Source organism: Zalophus californianus, chromosome 14, assembly GCF_009762305.2.
Source record: "Zalophus californianus isolate mZalCal1 chromosome 14, mZalCal1.pri.v2, whole genome shotgun sequence".
Classification (NCBI taxonomy): Eukaryota; Metazoa; Chordata; class Mammalia; order Carnivora; family Otariidae; genus Zalophus; species Zalophus californianus.
The window spans coordinates 981098-997184 of NC_045608.1; the positions used below are offsets into that span (position 1 = coordinate 981098).

General features: G+C 55.9%; 1 protein-coding gene across 11 annotated transcripts in view; it reads right to left on the reverse strand.

The window, feature by feature from the left end:
- Window positions 1-16087, reverse strand: part of EP400 (E1A binding protein p400) — a 98429-nt gene that overhangs the window by 46623 nt on the left and 35719 nt on the right. For all 11 annotated transcript variants that reach the window (XM_027575725.2, XM_027575723.2, XM_027575729.2 and 8 more), the window contains 11 exons: window positions 15644-15733; window positions 13234-13341; window positions 11759-11949; window positions 11326-11503; window positions 8218-8354; window positions 7119-7288; window positions 6695-6869; window positions 6459-6595; window positions 4084-4270; window positions 2190-2356; window positions 690-859 (listed from right to left, as the gene is read on the reverse strand). In XM_027575725.2, coding sequence (XP_027431526.1) covers window positions 690-859; window positions 2190-2356; window positions 4084-4270; window positions 6459-6595; window positions 6695-6869; window positions 7119-7288; window positions 8218-8354; window positions 11326-11503; window positions 11759-11949; window positions 13234-13341; window positions 15644-15733 — 1710 coding nt within the window. The remainder of the gene's footprint in view (window positions 1-689; window positions 860-2189; window positions 2357-4083; window positions 4271-6458; window positions 6596-6694; window positions 6870-7118; window positions 7289-8217; window positions 8355-11325; window positions 11504-11758; window positions 11950-13233; window positions 13342-15643; window positions 15734-16087) is intronic.

Sequence of the window (16087 nt, forward strand, 5' to 3'; positions counted from 1 at the left end):
TCACGAAATGCAGTATTTTAAACCCGAATTTCAAAGAAACAAAACAAACATTTCATTAAAGTCTCTCAGATGAGAAACCCTCTCTTAAAAAAAGGGGTGGGGGGGTGGTTTATGGGGTGAAATGGAACTTTCTCTATCTGCTGTGCGGTGTTCTCTGAGTTCATCAGCAGGCCACGCAATCCGCTTCCGCAGGGCACGGAGTGCTGGGAGCCAGCCGGTCCGACGGGGCTGCACCCCACCCGCACGCCCGGGGCAGCGCTGCACGTGCACGGCGGGCCGGACGCGTAGGAGCCAGTGACGGAGGCTGGAACACCATCCCGTTACCTTCTGCCAGTCAGCCCTACCCTTCTTCGCAGTGACAGTCGGGCTACGTGCAAGTGGGGCCCCACACTCGAGAGCAGCCTTCCTGAGCTCCCATGCACAGTCGGACACGCACGTCCCTGCGTAACAGAGCCTTTGCCGAGGCTCACCTTCAGCAGCATGCCAACAGCGACTCGACCAAGACTGCAGCGTCTTGTTCGGGGAAAAACTCCAGTTTCAACAAACCAAAAGGCCTGAAACTCCTGGGTGAGCCACGTGAGGTGTAGTCTGGAGCAGGCAGCCTGTCCCCAGGGGCAGGGGAAGTGCCAGACGCTCCATCCACAAACACCCTCGGTAACCCCGAGGGCACGCCAGCACGTGAGGCATACCTTTTGCATCTGGATTTGCAGAGAACGTGGCAATCGGTGGCCGTCCTCGCACGTGGCCCTGCGGAGTGGCCGTGGCTGTGGCAGAGGCTGCTGTCCGGGGTGGGTGTGTGCTGGGGAAAGCCACGGTGCGACCCTCGGGCTTCTGGCCATACTGCACGGGCTGAAACAACCTGGCAAGAAGGCGTGTGCGCCACTGAGACACGGGGGGCTTGGGCTGCCAGAGATGGTGACGGTCCTGACTCCCGGTGCAGCTCAGAGAGGGGCTGGGTCTCCAGACAGGCACCGAGAAGCTCAGCACAGGTCCGGGGGAGGTGCCGACCACCCTCGGGACACAAAGTGGCAACGTCTACCCCGAAGCTGGGGGACACGGCGCTACTGCGTACAATGCAAGTGGAGTGGGCAGGAAGCCACATCCAACAATCAAGTGACAAGACAGCACATGTCACGGTGGCTGGAAGTGGTATCGGCGCCTTGAAGGCGATGGGCTAACACCACCAGCGGGGACTCACGCCCATGGTCGCTGTTTCGGGTGTTACCACCCAACACTCTTTAGAACCTTTTTACCTGGAAAACCGTAATGGCAGGAATTGTCTATTTTCAACTCCCCCATGCCAGGCACCAGCTAGAAACAGCCAGGAGAAAGCCGACGACCTGGAATCAGGCCGGCCCAGGAGAGCCGCAGCCCCACCGGCACACGTGCGGATCTAACGGAGCACTGCAGGCCCCCACGAGAGTCAGGCGGACGGTGGTGGGGAGGGCACGTGCACAACAGGCAATGGCAATGGGCAACAATCTGCACAGCTGGCCCCTTCTCTCTAAACTTCTCTTTTCTTGTTGCTTTCTCATTTTCAACCCAACCGTGAGATGTTCTGTATTTCCAACTTGCTGGATTTAACCTATCTTACTAAGTCATTTATTTCCACTTCATCATTTCATGCGTTCTGCCCCTCCCAACCAGGTGGCACCTACAAACTCCGGTGTCCTTCAGAAGTCCCCGTGCTGCTGTCAGGGGTGGAGCCCTCTGCCCACCACCCAGAGTGCACCCTTGCCCGGAGACAGCGGCCACCAGAGCATACACCGGGCAGAGCAGCCAGACCTCCTCCCCACACACACCCCTCCCACACCTCCCGCATCCCGGGGCTGCTTCACCAGCACCGCCAGGCTGTCCCTTAGGAGGCCGAGGGGCCACACCGTCCCACCCGGCGTGCAGACTGCCCACACAGGCCACATGCAATGAGCTGCCCCACAGACACTAGGGACACCAGCAGAGATTCCAGAAGCAGGCAACCCAGTGAGAGGATGGCCGTTTCTTCCCCCCCGCCCCAGCCACAGCCGGGTCCTCGTGTGAGCTCCCGCCACACATCCCAGCTCTCCGTGAGGGGCTGTGGGGCTGGGTCCTTCCAGGGAGGGGAACATCACCGAGCCCACGGCTGATTCAGGGCCAGCCAGAACCCAGGTGGGGACTCTGGTGAGCAGGAGGCAACGCTCCAGGCCACGCACCTGCTGGGCTTCAGTCTCAGGGCTGCTGGCCTGCCTGGCGGGGGTGGCGCAGTGAACAGCTCGTCCATGAGTTTCCGTGTCACCTTCTTCTTACACAGCAATTCTGCTTCGTGGCGAGTCATTTTATTCTCTAAGCCGATAAGATCAAATATAGAGAGATCTGTTTCCTAAGGAGAAAAACAGCAAAGTTTTGCTCTGGGAGACTGGAGGAAAATGGGAACCCAAGCACATTCCTGATAGGACGGCCAGGCCTGCACAGCCCTGCCCCCTGGGATGCGCCCTGACGCCATTCCAGGGCTCAGGCAGGCTGCTGGACCACAGCATGCCTCAGTGTCCCCATTGTTAGGAGCACCCCACGTGGCAGTTGTGAATGGAGAAGGCAATGCTTGGAGAGAGACTGGACTCGGCAGACAGGGAGGGGGTTCCGGACAGCGCGAGAGCCAGGCCACGTCGACAAGGGGCGCCTTGGGGGAGAGACCCGTGCGTAACAGGGAAGCAGAGGTGGGCACGCGACATGTCACTCGGTCCAGAGCCGTGGGGACGTGCATTCCAACGGGCAGGACACACTGCCTGAATCCCCAGCTGGGGCAGACGCCCCGCATGCCCAGCAGCCCCACAAGTGCTTTTCTAACGAGAAAGTGCAGTCGCACTCCCGCCGCGACGTTGAGCATCAAAGGGGACGACGACGGCAGGTGCTGACGAGCCCTCCTGTGTCCTTGTGCACGTGTGGGGGTGTGAAAACCGCCCGACCGATCTTCAAAAGGTTAAACATGGAGTAGGCACATGACCCTACGATTCCACGTCTAGATATGTGCACAAGAAATATGGAACCTATGTCTACACAAAGCTAGTCCATCAACGTCTGCAGTGACACTACTCACAATGGCCAAAATGTGGAAACAACCCAAGTCCGTTAACTGATGACCAGATCAACATGACCCTTCCGCACCAGAGAACACGAGTCAGCCTTAGAAAGGAGGGAGGTCGGGACACACGCCACAACCCGGACGCCGAAAGCACTACGCTCCCTGAAGTAAGCCAGACACAAGGACCACGTGGTGAGGGATTCCATCTGTACGCAAAGTCCAGGAGAGGTGGACTCACGAGGCAGGTCAGGTACGGGGCTGCCTGGGGCAGGGAGGGGCGGGACAGGGGAACGGGAGGGATGGCTCATGTCTGTGGGTTCTCTCTTGGCAATGACGGAATATTCCGGAATCGGCGGTGATGAATGCAGGCAGGTTCAGCTGTCTTCTCACTGCTGTCCCGGTGGCTGGAAAACTATTGGACACCCAGCACACCTCAAGGCTTGCCGAACAAATGACAACAAACACCACGACTTAACACACACTGAGTTCTCGGAAGCCAGGCACACGTAAGGTTCTTCCCATGGATTCAACACACACAACGGCCATGGAAGCGCACGACTGTCCCTGTCCTGAGGGCGCTCCGCCCAAAGCCCCCCAGCCAGTGTGGGGGCCGGGGGACACAAGGGCTCTGGGCCCAGAACACATATCAGGGCCCCGCAAACGCGCACAATTCAGGAAGAGGACCTCACCGAAGACCTGAGAGTGGCCCGTGACGGCGCTCACTGAGACACCCACGTGTCCTCAACAGGCCTCACCGTGGTGGGGACCAAGCACCCCTCCAAACAGCCCGCACGCCATGCCGTTTCCCATGCTCCGACAGCACATGCGATACTAGGAACCCCTCCCCTGCTATTTCCGAGCCGTGGCTTGTCCCCCCGCTCGGGCCAACTGCAGATGCAGACCCCGTGTCAGCCGAAGGCCACCCAGCACCAGGTGATTCCAAAACACAGGATGAGCACGTGGAAAGCAACCTCCCGGAACCACGGTAGCTGCAACTTGTGTGGAACCGACGTCGGGGAGACACGTACCTTCCAGGAGTCTCCGTCGAGCGCCTTGAGGATGAGGGAGGCAGAGCGGTACTGCAGTGGCCCCGCCGTGTAGGATGACTCCGGGAGCCGGGGCTCCACGAGCCCAGGGTGGTTGCAGATCCTCTGCAGCCGCAGCAGGATGCTCAGCACGTCCACAAAGTGCCCACTCTTCAGCGCCTCCTGGGTTCTGCTCTCAGGAAAAAAACACCAGCGCTACCATCAGCGTGCGTACTGTGTGCGCTGCTGAGTCCAGAGCACACAACTGCCTCGCTCTCCCCAGCTCTGCTTTAGTAATGAGTTCTCTCACAACGCTCACGTCCCAACTGCCCTCCAGGTGGCTCTGGCTCTCCGACTCACTCACTGTCCCCCCGGAACAGGCTGGGGGGCCAGGGAGCCAGCAGTGGGGGTCAGACGGGCACGCAGCTCCCCCTCTGATCCTCCCCTCCCAGGGGAGGACGACAGTCGACGCGGACAGCAGTGACGGATCTCCGCCCCACGGTGCTGAGTGCCGTGGAGCAGGGGAGGGCACCAGGCAAGAGCACCGGACCTGAGGGAAGGAAAGGCCCCTCGGGTGGGACGCCAGCCCCGGCCCTGCAGCCACGAAGAAGGCAGACACACGGGCTAACCGCATGCGGACCAGGACCACGCAGCCAACACAGTCTAAGCAGAGACCTCCAGGGTCTCCAAGTGAGGAGGAGGGCACAGTGCCCCCAGCAGCTGAGGAAGGAGCCGTGGAGGACAGGCCAGGAGGCAGGCTGATCCACAGAGACCGGGGGCAGACGCAGTGGGATGGAGGGACAGACGGGGGCAGAGAGAACGGCCAGCCTTCCAAGTGAGCAGCAGGGCGACGGGCTACGGTGCTAGAGGATAGGACAGCCCAGAGAGCAAGGGCTCTGGGGTCGCCCTGGGGAGAGCAGGTCTGCAACGCTCCAGGGACAGCCCAAGCAGCCACGGGAGAGCGTGGGCCACTGGGGAGCGCGGCGGTAGGCAGGCTGTGCCAAAAGCCAGCAGAAGCCCACACAGGCGGTTCTCAGCCACAGCACAGGGGCTAAGCAGGGCGGAGACGCGCACAGAGGCCGCAAGCTCGGCTCTGGAGAGCGGAGGGGGCGGGGGGGGTATCTAAAGTCACACCTGTCTGTACAAGGACACGCTTCCGAACAAAAGGCTAAAGCACAAGTGAGACCCAGGACCCCGAGAGAAGCCCCTGGAGGGGAAGAGGCTCACACACAGCAGGTCTGCGGGGCCCCCAGGAGGGAGGGGGAGACGAGGTCTGCCGAGAAGAGGGTGCACCTCACGATGGCAGGAACATGAGACACGGCCACCACAGAGTGGCCAAAGTGAAGCTCAGAACCCCCTCGACGAAGCCAGACCATCACATCAACATGCAGCGAGGACACCTGTCGTCAGGAGCTAATGTGAGCTCAGGGAGAGACAAGCTCAACACTTCCCATTTGACTTGACCGATTCAGGGGAAAAGAGGCCCAGAGACACGAAGGGGGACAGTCACTTCCTACTGCTCCATCGGGAGCAGAAGCCACACGACAGCCTAGGTGTGCGGTCACCAGCATCCCACATCCACAGGCAGGACTGACGTCGGCACCCGCCCGCTCCCAAGGCAAGCCCAGCATGCCCATGGCCCAGCCCTGAAGAGCGATGGCCCGGAGATCCTGAGAACGCGGTCTGCTCCTGGCGAAGGAATGTGAGGGGAGCCCGACAGCCGAGCACGGGGCTCCTTCCGCAGGAGAGCAGCGCCCTCCACCGACCCAGCCCTTCCTAACCTCCCTCCAGCCAGCACCTGGATGGGGAGCTGCCCGACAGCCGGCCCGGCGCGGAGGGCTCTGCGGATCCTACCGTCCACGGAAACACTCAGCCACTGCAGCGCCACTGATGCCGTTTCTCAGGGACCGGGAAAGCGTACCAGGGAGTAAGAATGCACACTTACGTTCTGTCCTAAAATTCTCCACACCTAACCCAAAAAAACCAATGTGAACGGCAAAACCGTGTCCTAAAGGCTCTGCACACGCACACTGTCCCGATGATGCTATGAGTGTGATGATGCGATGCCCACAAGGGGACGGCGCCCAGGGGGCGCAGCAAGACCAGCACGTGCAGCCTCAGGGCAGCTACCCCGGGAGGAGAGACCCAGGCGCTCAAGCGGCACGTGCGGCCTGCGCGAGCCTCGACTGAAACACCACGAGCCTTGCCCATGAATTCAGGGAGCAGGCCGGGAGCCAGGCCGGTGCTGGGTCAGCTGGGCAGCTACACGGAGCCCGGGCGAGCGCAGGTTCCAGACGCCGTCCCCACAGACGGCCAGGTGACGGCAGAGGCCCAGCGCCCCCAGCTGGGCAGGACCCGCAGGTGCGAAGCCGGCTTACCCGGGCTGCAAGATCACGTCCTCGTACAAGGCCTTCTGCCGACTCGACAGGCGGCATTTCAGCACATGCTCGTACTTCTTCGTCAGCTGCTTCTCCACGTCTCTCTTAGTCCTCCTCAAGATAAAGGGCTGCGTCACCTGAGAAGAACACCAGTGTGCGTCGTCCCCTTTCCAAGATGACGTCACCACACCCAGCCCACAGCAGGGCACGGCGCCGCAGCTGCCGCCCGCACATACCCGGTGCAGCCGGATGACCACTTTGTGGTAGTAGTCCTGGTTCTCGTCGTTCGGGGCCTTCAGGGGCAGGTGCAGGTAGGGCCTGGAGATGCCAGGGATGAGGAAGTGCACCATGGTCCAGAGCTCCAGGAAGGTGTTGTGCAGGGGCGCGTCAATCAGGAGCAGGCGCTGCTGGCTGTGGGAGAGTGAGAGGCGACAGCGCCCATGGCACCCCGGGAAGCTGGCCAGAGGTGCGCTTCCCGTGCAGACATTCAAGGACAGGAACAACAAGCTCACAGGGCCTCCAGGAAGGGACCTGCGGCCCCCACGCACTGAGCGAGGGGAAGGGAACTGGGTAGCTGAGAAGCAGCTCGGTGTGCCCATGACCACACGCACCCCTCCACCAGCCACACCCAGGACCCCGAGCAGGGCATGCAGGTCAGACCTCCTCAGGGTGAACACGGCCTCCCAGTGCCTCTCGGTCATGCCGCGGACGCGCTGCATCTCGTCGATGACCAGGCACCGCCACCGCACGCGCGTGAAGGCCGCGTAGCCCCTGAAGAACTGCTTGTAGGGCGCGATGCACACATTGAAGCTGTTGGGCTCCGTCCACTCCTGCAGCACATAGAACAGGCTTCACCTGCGGCAGCACCCCCTCCGGGCGCACAGCCCGCCGCCGCTTACCCTGACCTGCCCCTGACCGTGCCGCCCGCCACGGCCTGCTCCCTGCCGCATGTCAGACAGCAGAGCTTGTGTTTTCAGGACCTTGTCCTGTGGGAGTCTACAGTGCTCGTGAAGACAAACCGAGAAGGTGCTCTGAGGCATGAACTACGGTTTCTGGAAAACAGGTCACCAGAGAGCGTCATGAAGGGGAACCAGCTTTCATGGGATGCAACCCGAGTAAGGAAACTACTGAGAGGGGGACGGCAAGCAGGGGCATCCACGCTGCAAGACTACTTTGTAAGCTTTCGAGAAACAGGGAAACAAACTACATCCCAAGGTACTCACTTCTCCGGTAAATACTACTCAACACAACAGTCTAACAATGAGGCAAATGTTTATTTTCAATGAAAAACTGTAGCCTCTGGTACACTTTCACTCAGAATCTGATGCCAGACAGAACAGGGCAGGAAGAAGAAACCCCGGCCAGCTCTGCTCCCATGGCCAGCCTGCGCGTCACCTGTAGCCCTACGGGGTTGTTCCCATGGGAGGCACCTCACGAGACCCCAGCTCAGAACTTGGAGCACACCCCAAGTCCCCGCTCACGCCTGTGGCGCTCACTGGGCCTACAGGTGGGAGGGATGGCTCTGGAAGGAAAGCGGCCGTGGCCGGGCGTGGGAGGAGCAGTGTGCATGGGGCTCTCCTCGCAGGGGCAGGCTGTGCTTTCAAGGGGCTCCAAACCTAGGAACGCCTTGAAGGCCTAGTGTCTCACAAACCAGGGGTTTACAACAAGTACACAAACACATCTCGACATTCTGAAATCTGTCTTCTATACAGACAAGATCATTCCTGTCCAATTTTACTTCATGTTTAAAATAAGATACCTGTCTCTTTGCTTTCAGTTCTCTGTGGCTGCCAACATATAAGAGGGTTTTGAGCCCAGGGCACCAGCGCTTCAGCTCGAGCTCCCATTTGAGGATGTTACAGCCTCTCACGACCACGAGGTGAGGGCCCCAGTTACCTACAAAGGAGAGAAGAGACAGGACTTTCCTCTTGAACCAAAACCATCTGACAAGCCCGGACAACTGGCGCTGTGCTGAGCAGAGACGTGGGGCAGGTACACGGGGGAAGGCCCCGGGCATGACGCGGAGGCGTACTCCTCCATACCGCGCAACCCCCAGACCTGCGGCCGAGGGGCGGGGGGACCTGACACACAGCAGGTGCTCAACAAAGAGCTGCTGAGTGGGGGCTGAAGAAAGTATTTATTCAAAAATACAGTGAATCCCACAGTGAGCACAGGGAAGAACGCGCATCTATGAGAACAGTGCCCAGAAAGCGAAGGAAGCATGCTGACTGGGCGTTCGGACCCTGCCTGGAGCCCTCCTTGGCAGCCGCCAAGTGAGGCACATTGGCTCAGCCTCCAGTCAGAACACGCCCAAACCACCCCAAAATGAACAATTTCAACTTCAGTATTTCAAAAAATAATGCTTTGAATTATTAGAATATACACAAGACAAATCTCCACTTCAGTGCTGTAAAGGAGACGTACACCACGTTGAGAGACAAAGACGGCAGACTTGGAAAGGCTACATGAAGGGCACGCGGCCGTGGCCAGTACCGCTCGTGCGCACAGCACGGCCTGCCGGGCTGACAGAAGAACCGCCCAAGAGGGAAGTGAACAAAGACGTAGACAGAGGGAAGAGGGCAGAAACTCTTTAGCAGGCACACACCACGAGAAGAGAGATGCAAATCAACCCCAGATGCCCTTTCCTCCACCAAGGAGAACCACGATTTTTTAAAAACCAGCATTTAGAACATTGTTCCACGTTTGGTTTTCTGCAAGGCCCCTTATTCCTGACACTGTCGGGGCCCAGTTTGGGCCTCCTGAGGGAGGGGCTCTGCTCTGTTCACAGCCTCACCCTCATGCCCAGACCGGTGCCTGGAACAGCACGGGCACCAGACAGGTACCTAGACTTTGAGGGACTCATTCATTCATTTGTTCAACTGATGAACTAAGAGCCCCTGTTTTTGGAAATGTAGGCTACCTCCAATTTCTTACTATTCTGCATACAGTAATGGACAATTTTTCCACCTAAACAATAAGACAGTAAGGCAAGGTGGTAGTTTGAAGTAACTGTATCTATTAAAACAGATTTTAAAGTGCTACTCTGAAAATTTCATGACACTAGGTCAGAAAACAGGAACAAATTAATGCAAGAAAATAAGGAGCCCTGGTGTCAATCCATTTGTATTTAAAAACCGAGGAGGGCGCCTGGGTGGCTCAGTCGGTTAAGCGACTGCCTTTGGCTCAGGTCATGATCCCGGAGTCCCAGGATCGAGTCCCACATCGGGCTCCCTGCTCGGCAGGGAGTCTGCTTCTCCCTTTGACCCTCTTCCCTCTCTTGCTATCTCTCATTCTCTCTCTCAAAATAAATAAAATCTTTAAAAAAAAAAAAAAAAAAACTGAGGAGGTGCCTGAATGGTTCAGGGTCCTGGGATCGAGGCCCGCATCGGGCTCCCTGCTCCGCGGAGAGTCTGCTTCTCCCTCTGCCTGCCACTCATGCTCTCTCTCACTCAAATAAATAAAATCTTTAAAAATAAATAAAGAAAAAGTAAAAGAAAATAAAAAACTGACTGAGATTGATGAAGATTTTCACACAGAGGGCAAAAGGAGGCACTGCTAGCTCGTGATGGTGAGGGAAAGGCGCAGCAAGCCCGGGGAGAGGGAGGAAGAAGCTTCCCCGAGTCGGGGCGGGTGGTCATCACCCTCTGCACACCCCATCTCAGAGGTCTGCTGAATGTCAGCGGTTTCCATGAGACCTGTGGCAGGATGCCACCTCCCTAATTTAAAGAGTCCCCTCCCGGCTTGTGAAACTCCACAAGGGGAAGAGATGTGTTGGCTCTTCTGGTCGGCTGTCCAGGAGCCCACTCAATCTGCATCTGGAACACTCCCTCTGCAAGAGAAACACCACAGCTGACCCATGAACAACATGAGTATGAACCACACGGGTCAACGTAAGCCCACACAGATTTTTTTCCGATATGTACAGTACTGTATGTCCTCTTCCTTGTCATATTCCTAACGACATTTTCTTTTCCCTGACTTTATTCTAAGAACACACTACATAATACGTAGAACCTACAAAACACATATTAGTCACCTGTTTGTGTTACCGGGACAGCTTCTGGTCAACAGTTAACTATCAGTAGTTAAGTTATGGGCAAGGCAAAAGTTATACGTGGATTGTTATTTGTGTGGGAGTTCAGTGTCCGTGACCACCACGTTGTTCAAGGGTCACCTGTATATAAGACCCTGTCCTGTGTTAGAGACACAGGCACATGCCCTTCTACAGGCCTCAAAGGCACAGAGCAGGGGACAAGGCAGGCACCTGGCCCACAGACTGAGAGGAGGGCGTGAGCGGGGGCAGATCCCTGAACATGCCAATACAGAGGCCACGGGGCCTGGACCAATGTCATGTGAGTTCAAAGAGTCCAGGGGTGGACAGCCCGTTGCAGGGGAGGCAGGCACTCTGTGTCTGCTGCAGTCCAGCTGCCGAGCCCGAGCAAGGTCCAGACAGCACCCCCTAAGGAGCCCCAGCAGTGGGGCAAAAGTGCTGTAGGTGGTGGAGCCCGGCCAGGAGGCAAGGGATGCACACCACTGCTGCACGGGGAAGGCTGACACGTGGCCAGAGCTGCTCGGCACACAGGTGTTGGCTGGCAGGGGACCCTGGAGTCACACAGCCCAGTCACAGCCTGGTGGGCCTCACAGTGTGTTAGATTTTGAGTAACGGTGAGTTGCTCGATCTAGTGTTAACTGCCAACAAGTTTTTCACTTGTTCATGCAATGAATATTCCTGAGCTCTGTTCTCTTGGGTCTTGCACCAGAAGCACAGGGCAAAGGAGCAAAAAGAAAGGCCACTCTCCACCCTCATGCCAGATGCACTGCCTGCAGTCTTAGCAAGTACATACTCTTCAAAAAGACAAGCTCTTACCTTCGTTGCAAGCTAGGTGGGCAAAAAAAGCAATGATCTGTACTGTTTTACCAAGCCCAGCTTCATCTGCCAATATGCCATTGAGGTTCTTCCGGTAGAGTTTGGCCAGCCAGTCCAGGCCAATCTTCTGGTAATCTCTGAGCGCACCGTACAACAGAGATGGGGCATTCAATTTCACCTGCAGCAACACATGGGCCAAATACGCACTTCTCAAAATCATCATCCGAAATTTTTCTGCAACGTGAAGTCAAATCAGTCAAATGGCGAGCCTACTAGAGCACCACAGAAAAGATCTAGAGGTGAAAGAAGCAGCAAAGCCCGTATTCACTTTTCCTGACAACTTCCGCAGCTGGGACAGAGCTATGGGGAAGTACCAAGCCTTTTCTCGGCCTCAGAAAGACACCGCCCCCCACGTGGCAGCTCGGTGCCTCACCGTGGGGCTGACCCGGGCACTGCCCTTGGGCAGGACAGCTTCGGCCACAGCGGTCACCTCCGCGACGTCCTTTGTATGAGGGTTCCCAATAGTCATTCTCTCCGCAGCTTTGAACTGGTCCATGATGAACAGCGAGTCTATGAGAACCACGTCCTTCCGGCTCTCTCGATCACCCGGGGCGTCTTCCACATCTGTGAACAAGAGAAAAACAGATTTGCAGTGGCTGCAACAGTTTTATGAGCCTACTTATCATTTATGGAAAGAAATAAAAGGGGAAAAGTTGACAGAGTCCAGATATTTCAAATGGAGTATTTTTGTTTTGTTTTGTTTTTAATCCACTTTATATACCGAAGAATACTCCCCAGATCAATGGGTATAAACTCCCATGAAACTATCACACATAGGAGCACTCTGGAAAGCCGTCAGGTGAAGATGGAGAATCTGTAGCAAACCAGGAGCTGGTATCACCCATAGACGTATGGGCATCTAAGGGCTTAGTGACCACCCCTCCACCACAAGGAAAGGGGAAAGTCACAAGCGTCACCAAGGACCAGCAAGCAAGGAGGCCACCAGCCCATCCTCTGGCCCTGCCAGCCCCTAGCTTCTCTGCTCACAGGAATCTGTGTCTGATGATCAGAACAAGTGGAATGAAAACAAGGAAAAATAGACTTTTTTTGGTATGTATTTGTTTAGACCATCTAATCAAAGTAAAATAGACTCCTCAAAACTAGCACATTAAATATAGCCTACCCTGAATATACATAATAAAAATCTAAGTCTAAAAAACAATGACTTTTATAAATGTGGAGAATATTTCTATATCCTTTACAAGTCCTCTTATAATTGTGCCAAATTAATAAATGAAAATAAAAAGCATAAAATTTAACCAAACCCTAGCAATACAAAATTACACGTTAAACATACTTGCATGTTTTCATTTCATTTTATTTACTTCTTGGTTTTTTTTTTTAGGATTAACATTTTTTTAATTTTTTTATTGTTATGTTAATCACCATATATTACATCATTAGTTTTTGATGCAGTGTTCCATGATTCACTGTTTGTGCATAACACCCAGTGCTCCATGCAGAATGTGCCCTCCTCAATACCCATCACCAGGCTAACCCATCCCCCTACCCCCCTCCCCTCTAGAACCCTCAGTTTGTTTTTCAGAGTCCATCGTCTCTCATGGTTCGTTACTTCTTGTTTTTTTTAAGTAGGGTCCACGCTAAGCATGGAGCCCAAGGCGGGCTCCATCTCACAACCCTGAGACCAAGGACCTGAGCTGAGATCAAGAGTCATCAGACACTCAACCCACTGAGCCGCCCAGGCGCCCCCACATAATCGCTCACGTATTTTTCTTCCTTCAGACCAAAAGCAAACGAAGGTGACTTAAACCCTGTTGTAAGCACCCTTCCTCTGCATATTTTGGCTCTTGCTTTATGGCTGAGTTCTTGAAAGATGTCAACACAGACCTTCTTCTTCACTCGCCTCCTCACTGTCGGGCTTAGGTTGCGGCCACTGGAAACTGGGCAGAAAAGCTCCTTCGTACAACTTCATCAAATCGATTAGGGGCAATTCAGCTGGAAAGGATCGCGGGAAGAAAGGGGGTTAGCTCACACCAGGAGTGGCAACCAGCTGGGAAGAAAACAAAGCTGCAGCCCTCCTGCAGTTAGTTTTTTCCAAAAGTAACTATTGCCCGTTACTGATACCTGGGTCTAAGGCACTTTCTTTATAAACATGAGAATCTTGAACATGACATGAAAAAACTCAATTTTTACTCATAAAAGAATTTTTAAGGTTTCTAAAATAATCTCATAAATGAAAAGTAAAAGCTATAACCTCATAAACATAACGATAAAAACACCAACAATGGGAAATAATTGGTAATATGAAAAAGAGGAAACATCAAATAAGAGTCAAACAAAAATAAAGCAGAAAAATGCTATAAAAAGCAGACAAAAAGGTTGTGATCCCTTCTGCAGAAAGAGCTTGCCCTAGCAAACCCCCAGCCGGGCTCCCCCGTTTCCGCCTACGGCAAGTGGCAGAGATACTGGCATGGACTCCGACCCGCCGGAGGCCCACACTGTCCTTGGAAAGTGGCAGCAGCAAGAACACAAACGGGGTCCCAAGGAGGCCCCGAGGAGCGCCGGAGCCGTGGAGGGAGCAGCCGCCGCAGGAGGAGGTGCTCCCTTCCAGAGCACAAACATGCGGGGCGCCCCGCAGCAGGATGTCTAAATCCGTCCCTCCCTGCAAGGAGGGCAGCAAGAGGGCCCCGGTTAGACAGGCAGAGCGGCTCTCCGGAGGCCAAGAGGCCACGCCCATGGGGGGGGCGAGCTCCACGGGAGCTGCACTTCCAAACTCAGCAAACACACCACTTACTACAACTTTGAAACAGACAAGGCACCTAGAAATTAATCTCACAAAAAAGTACGTAATTATAAAATGTCCCTGGAGGCTCCTAAAGGCGACCTGCGTGAACGGACGGACAGGTACACTGTGCTCAGGGACCAGAAAAGCTCAGCTTCGTCAAGATGCAAGTGTTGGCTATAACCCTCTGCCTCCAGGCCACCAGTCCCCATGGATGCCTATCCGAAACTGGATGAGCAGATCCTGAGGCGGACCGGGAAGAGACCCGAGGCGGCCAGGGCCGTCCTGAGAAGACTAAGGTGGGAGGACCCCCAGCCAGCTCTCAGGAACGACCACGGAGCCCGAGGACACGCGGGTGGACTGGCTGCACCACAGAGCTCGGGAAAGAGCCTGCGCTCCAGAAACCTGCCTGCCATCTGAGCTGGCCGGGACCAGCAGGGGCAAAGACCGGCCTTTCAAATGGTGCCAGGATGACTGGGATCCGTTTTGGAGAAAGAAAAAAAAAAGAAAGAAATTGCACTCTTATTCCACACGAGACAAAAGCTATTCTTGATGGATCAGATACAGCAATATGTGAGTAAAATAAAAAATCTGTGGACAAACAGGAAAACTGCCTCATGATCTTGAGCTAAAAAGGGATTTTTTAAAACAAGACTGATAAATCCAACTATGCTAAAATTAAGAACGCCCGTTCCCCAAAAGGCCCCATAAAGAGAATGGAAACACATGCACGCACCGTGAGGGGGCCACTGTGATGCATGTGACCACAAAGAAGCCACGTGTGGGACACACAACGCACGCCTGCAAGCTGACGTGGGGAAGAGAGACCATAAGGGAAGAGAGGAACCCATGACAAGATGGCACACCTCATCAGTTCTCAGAGAAGCGCCACCCGCAGGCATGCGGAGGTGCTGTGTCCCCTCACCGGGTGGGCATAGCGCCCCAACGTATGGGGGTTGGAGCGAGCCCTGCAGCCTGGCCAGCCTCGCCCAGCGGACCGCGTGTGCGCCGACCCAGCCCTCCGCTCTGGCACACACACGCGTCGCGGGCACTGGCCACAGGAACGCTCCTGCCGCACTGAGGGCGCAACAGGGGACAAGCCGAAAGCCCAGCAGCAGCCCAAGACGGGAGTCTGTGACACGCTCACATCTGGAACGCAGCTCAGCAGGGAGGGCTAGCGAACCCGCAGCGACAACCGCCGGGCAAAGCTCGGGGCCAGGAGAGCCGAGGGAAAGAGCAGTAAGGCCAAGGCGCGATGCCGTTTAGATGCCGTGCCCCAGGGCGAGCCCTGGGCGCTCCGGGCCGTGCTAAGTGGTAGGGCAGCCAGAGCGGAAACGATGAGCCACCAGGGCAGGTCACCGGCTAGCACGCGGCGCTCACGCTCTCTGTCCCACACTGCCAGTTGGCCCTGACGCCAGCGCTCGAGGTATCTATCGGGTCTTTAGACGTCACACGTTCTCGTGTGCACGCTCCACGGTTCCTAAGTGCATCTCCGGTGAGACACTCATAGCCTACCTTCTCTGGCTAAGTTGGACAGCTCGGCCTGGTGGTCCACGGCCCCCTCGTTAGCTTCTTCCTCCTCTATGGTCTCCTCCTCGTCTTCCACTGAAACGGTCACGAGCAGACGTCAGGGACACCGACCTCACCGCGCCTCCCCAACTGCTCATGAAACACTACCAGGCTCTAACACCGTCTCGCATGGCTACGAGGGGACTCAACGAGGTCTTTCTGTTTCTCCGGTTAAGTTTGGAAGTGCGGGTGAGCTAACTGAGCAGGGTGTAAAACACAGCCTGGTTCCTCCTTACACGACGGACCTACTCCAGCAAAACACGGAGTGATGTCAAACTTCTCATCCACCTGGTGACCCCACAGCAGAAAAACCCAGGAGCAGGCTGTCCGGGGTCACGGGGACTTTGTCATCGCCCACGTCAGGGGCCCCAGCCACCTGCCCAGCATGCC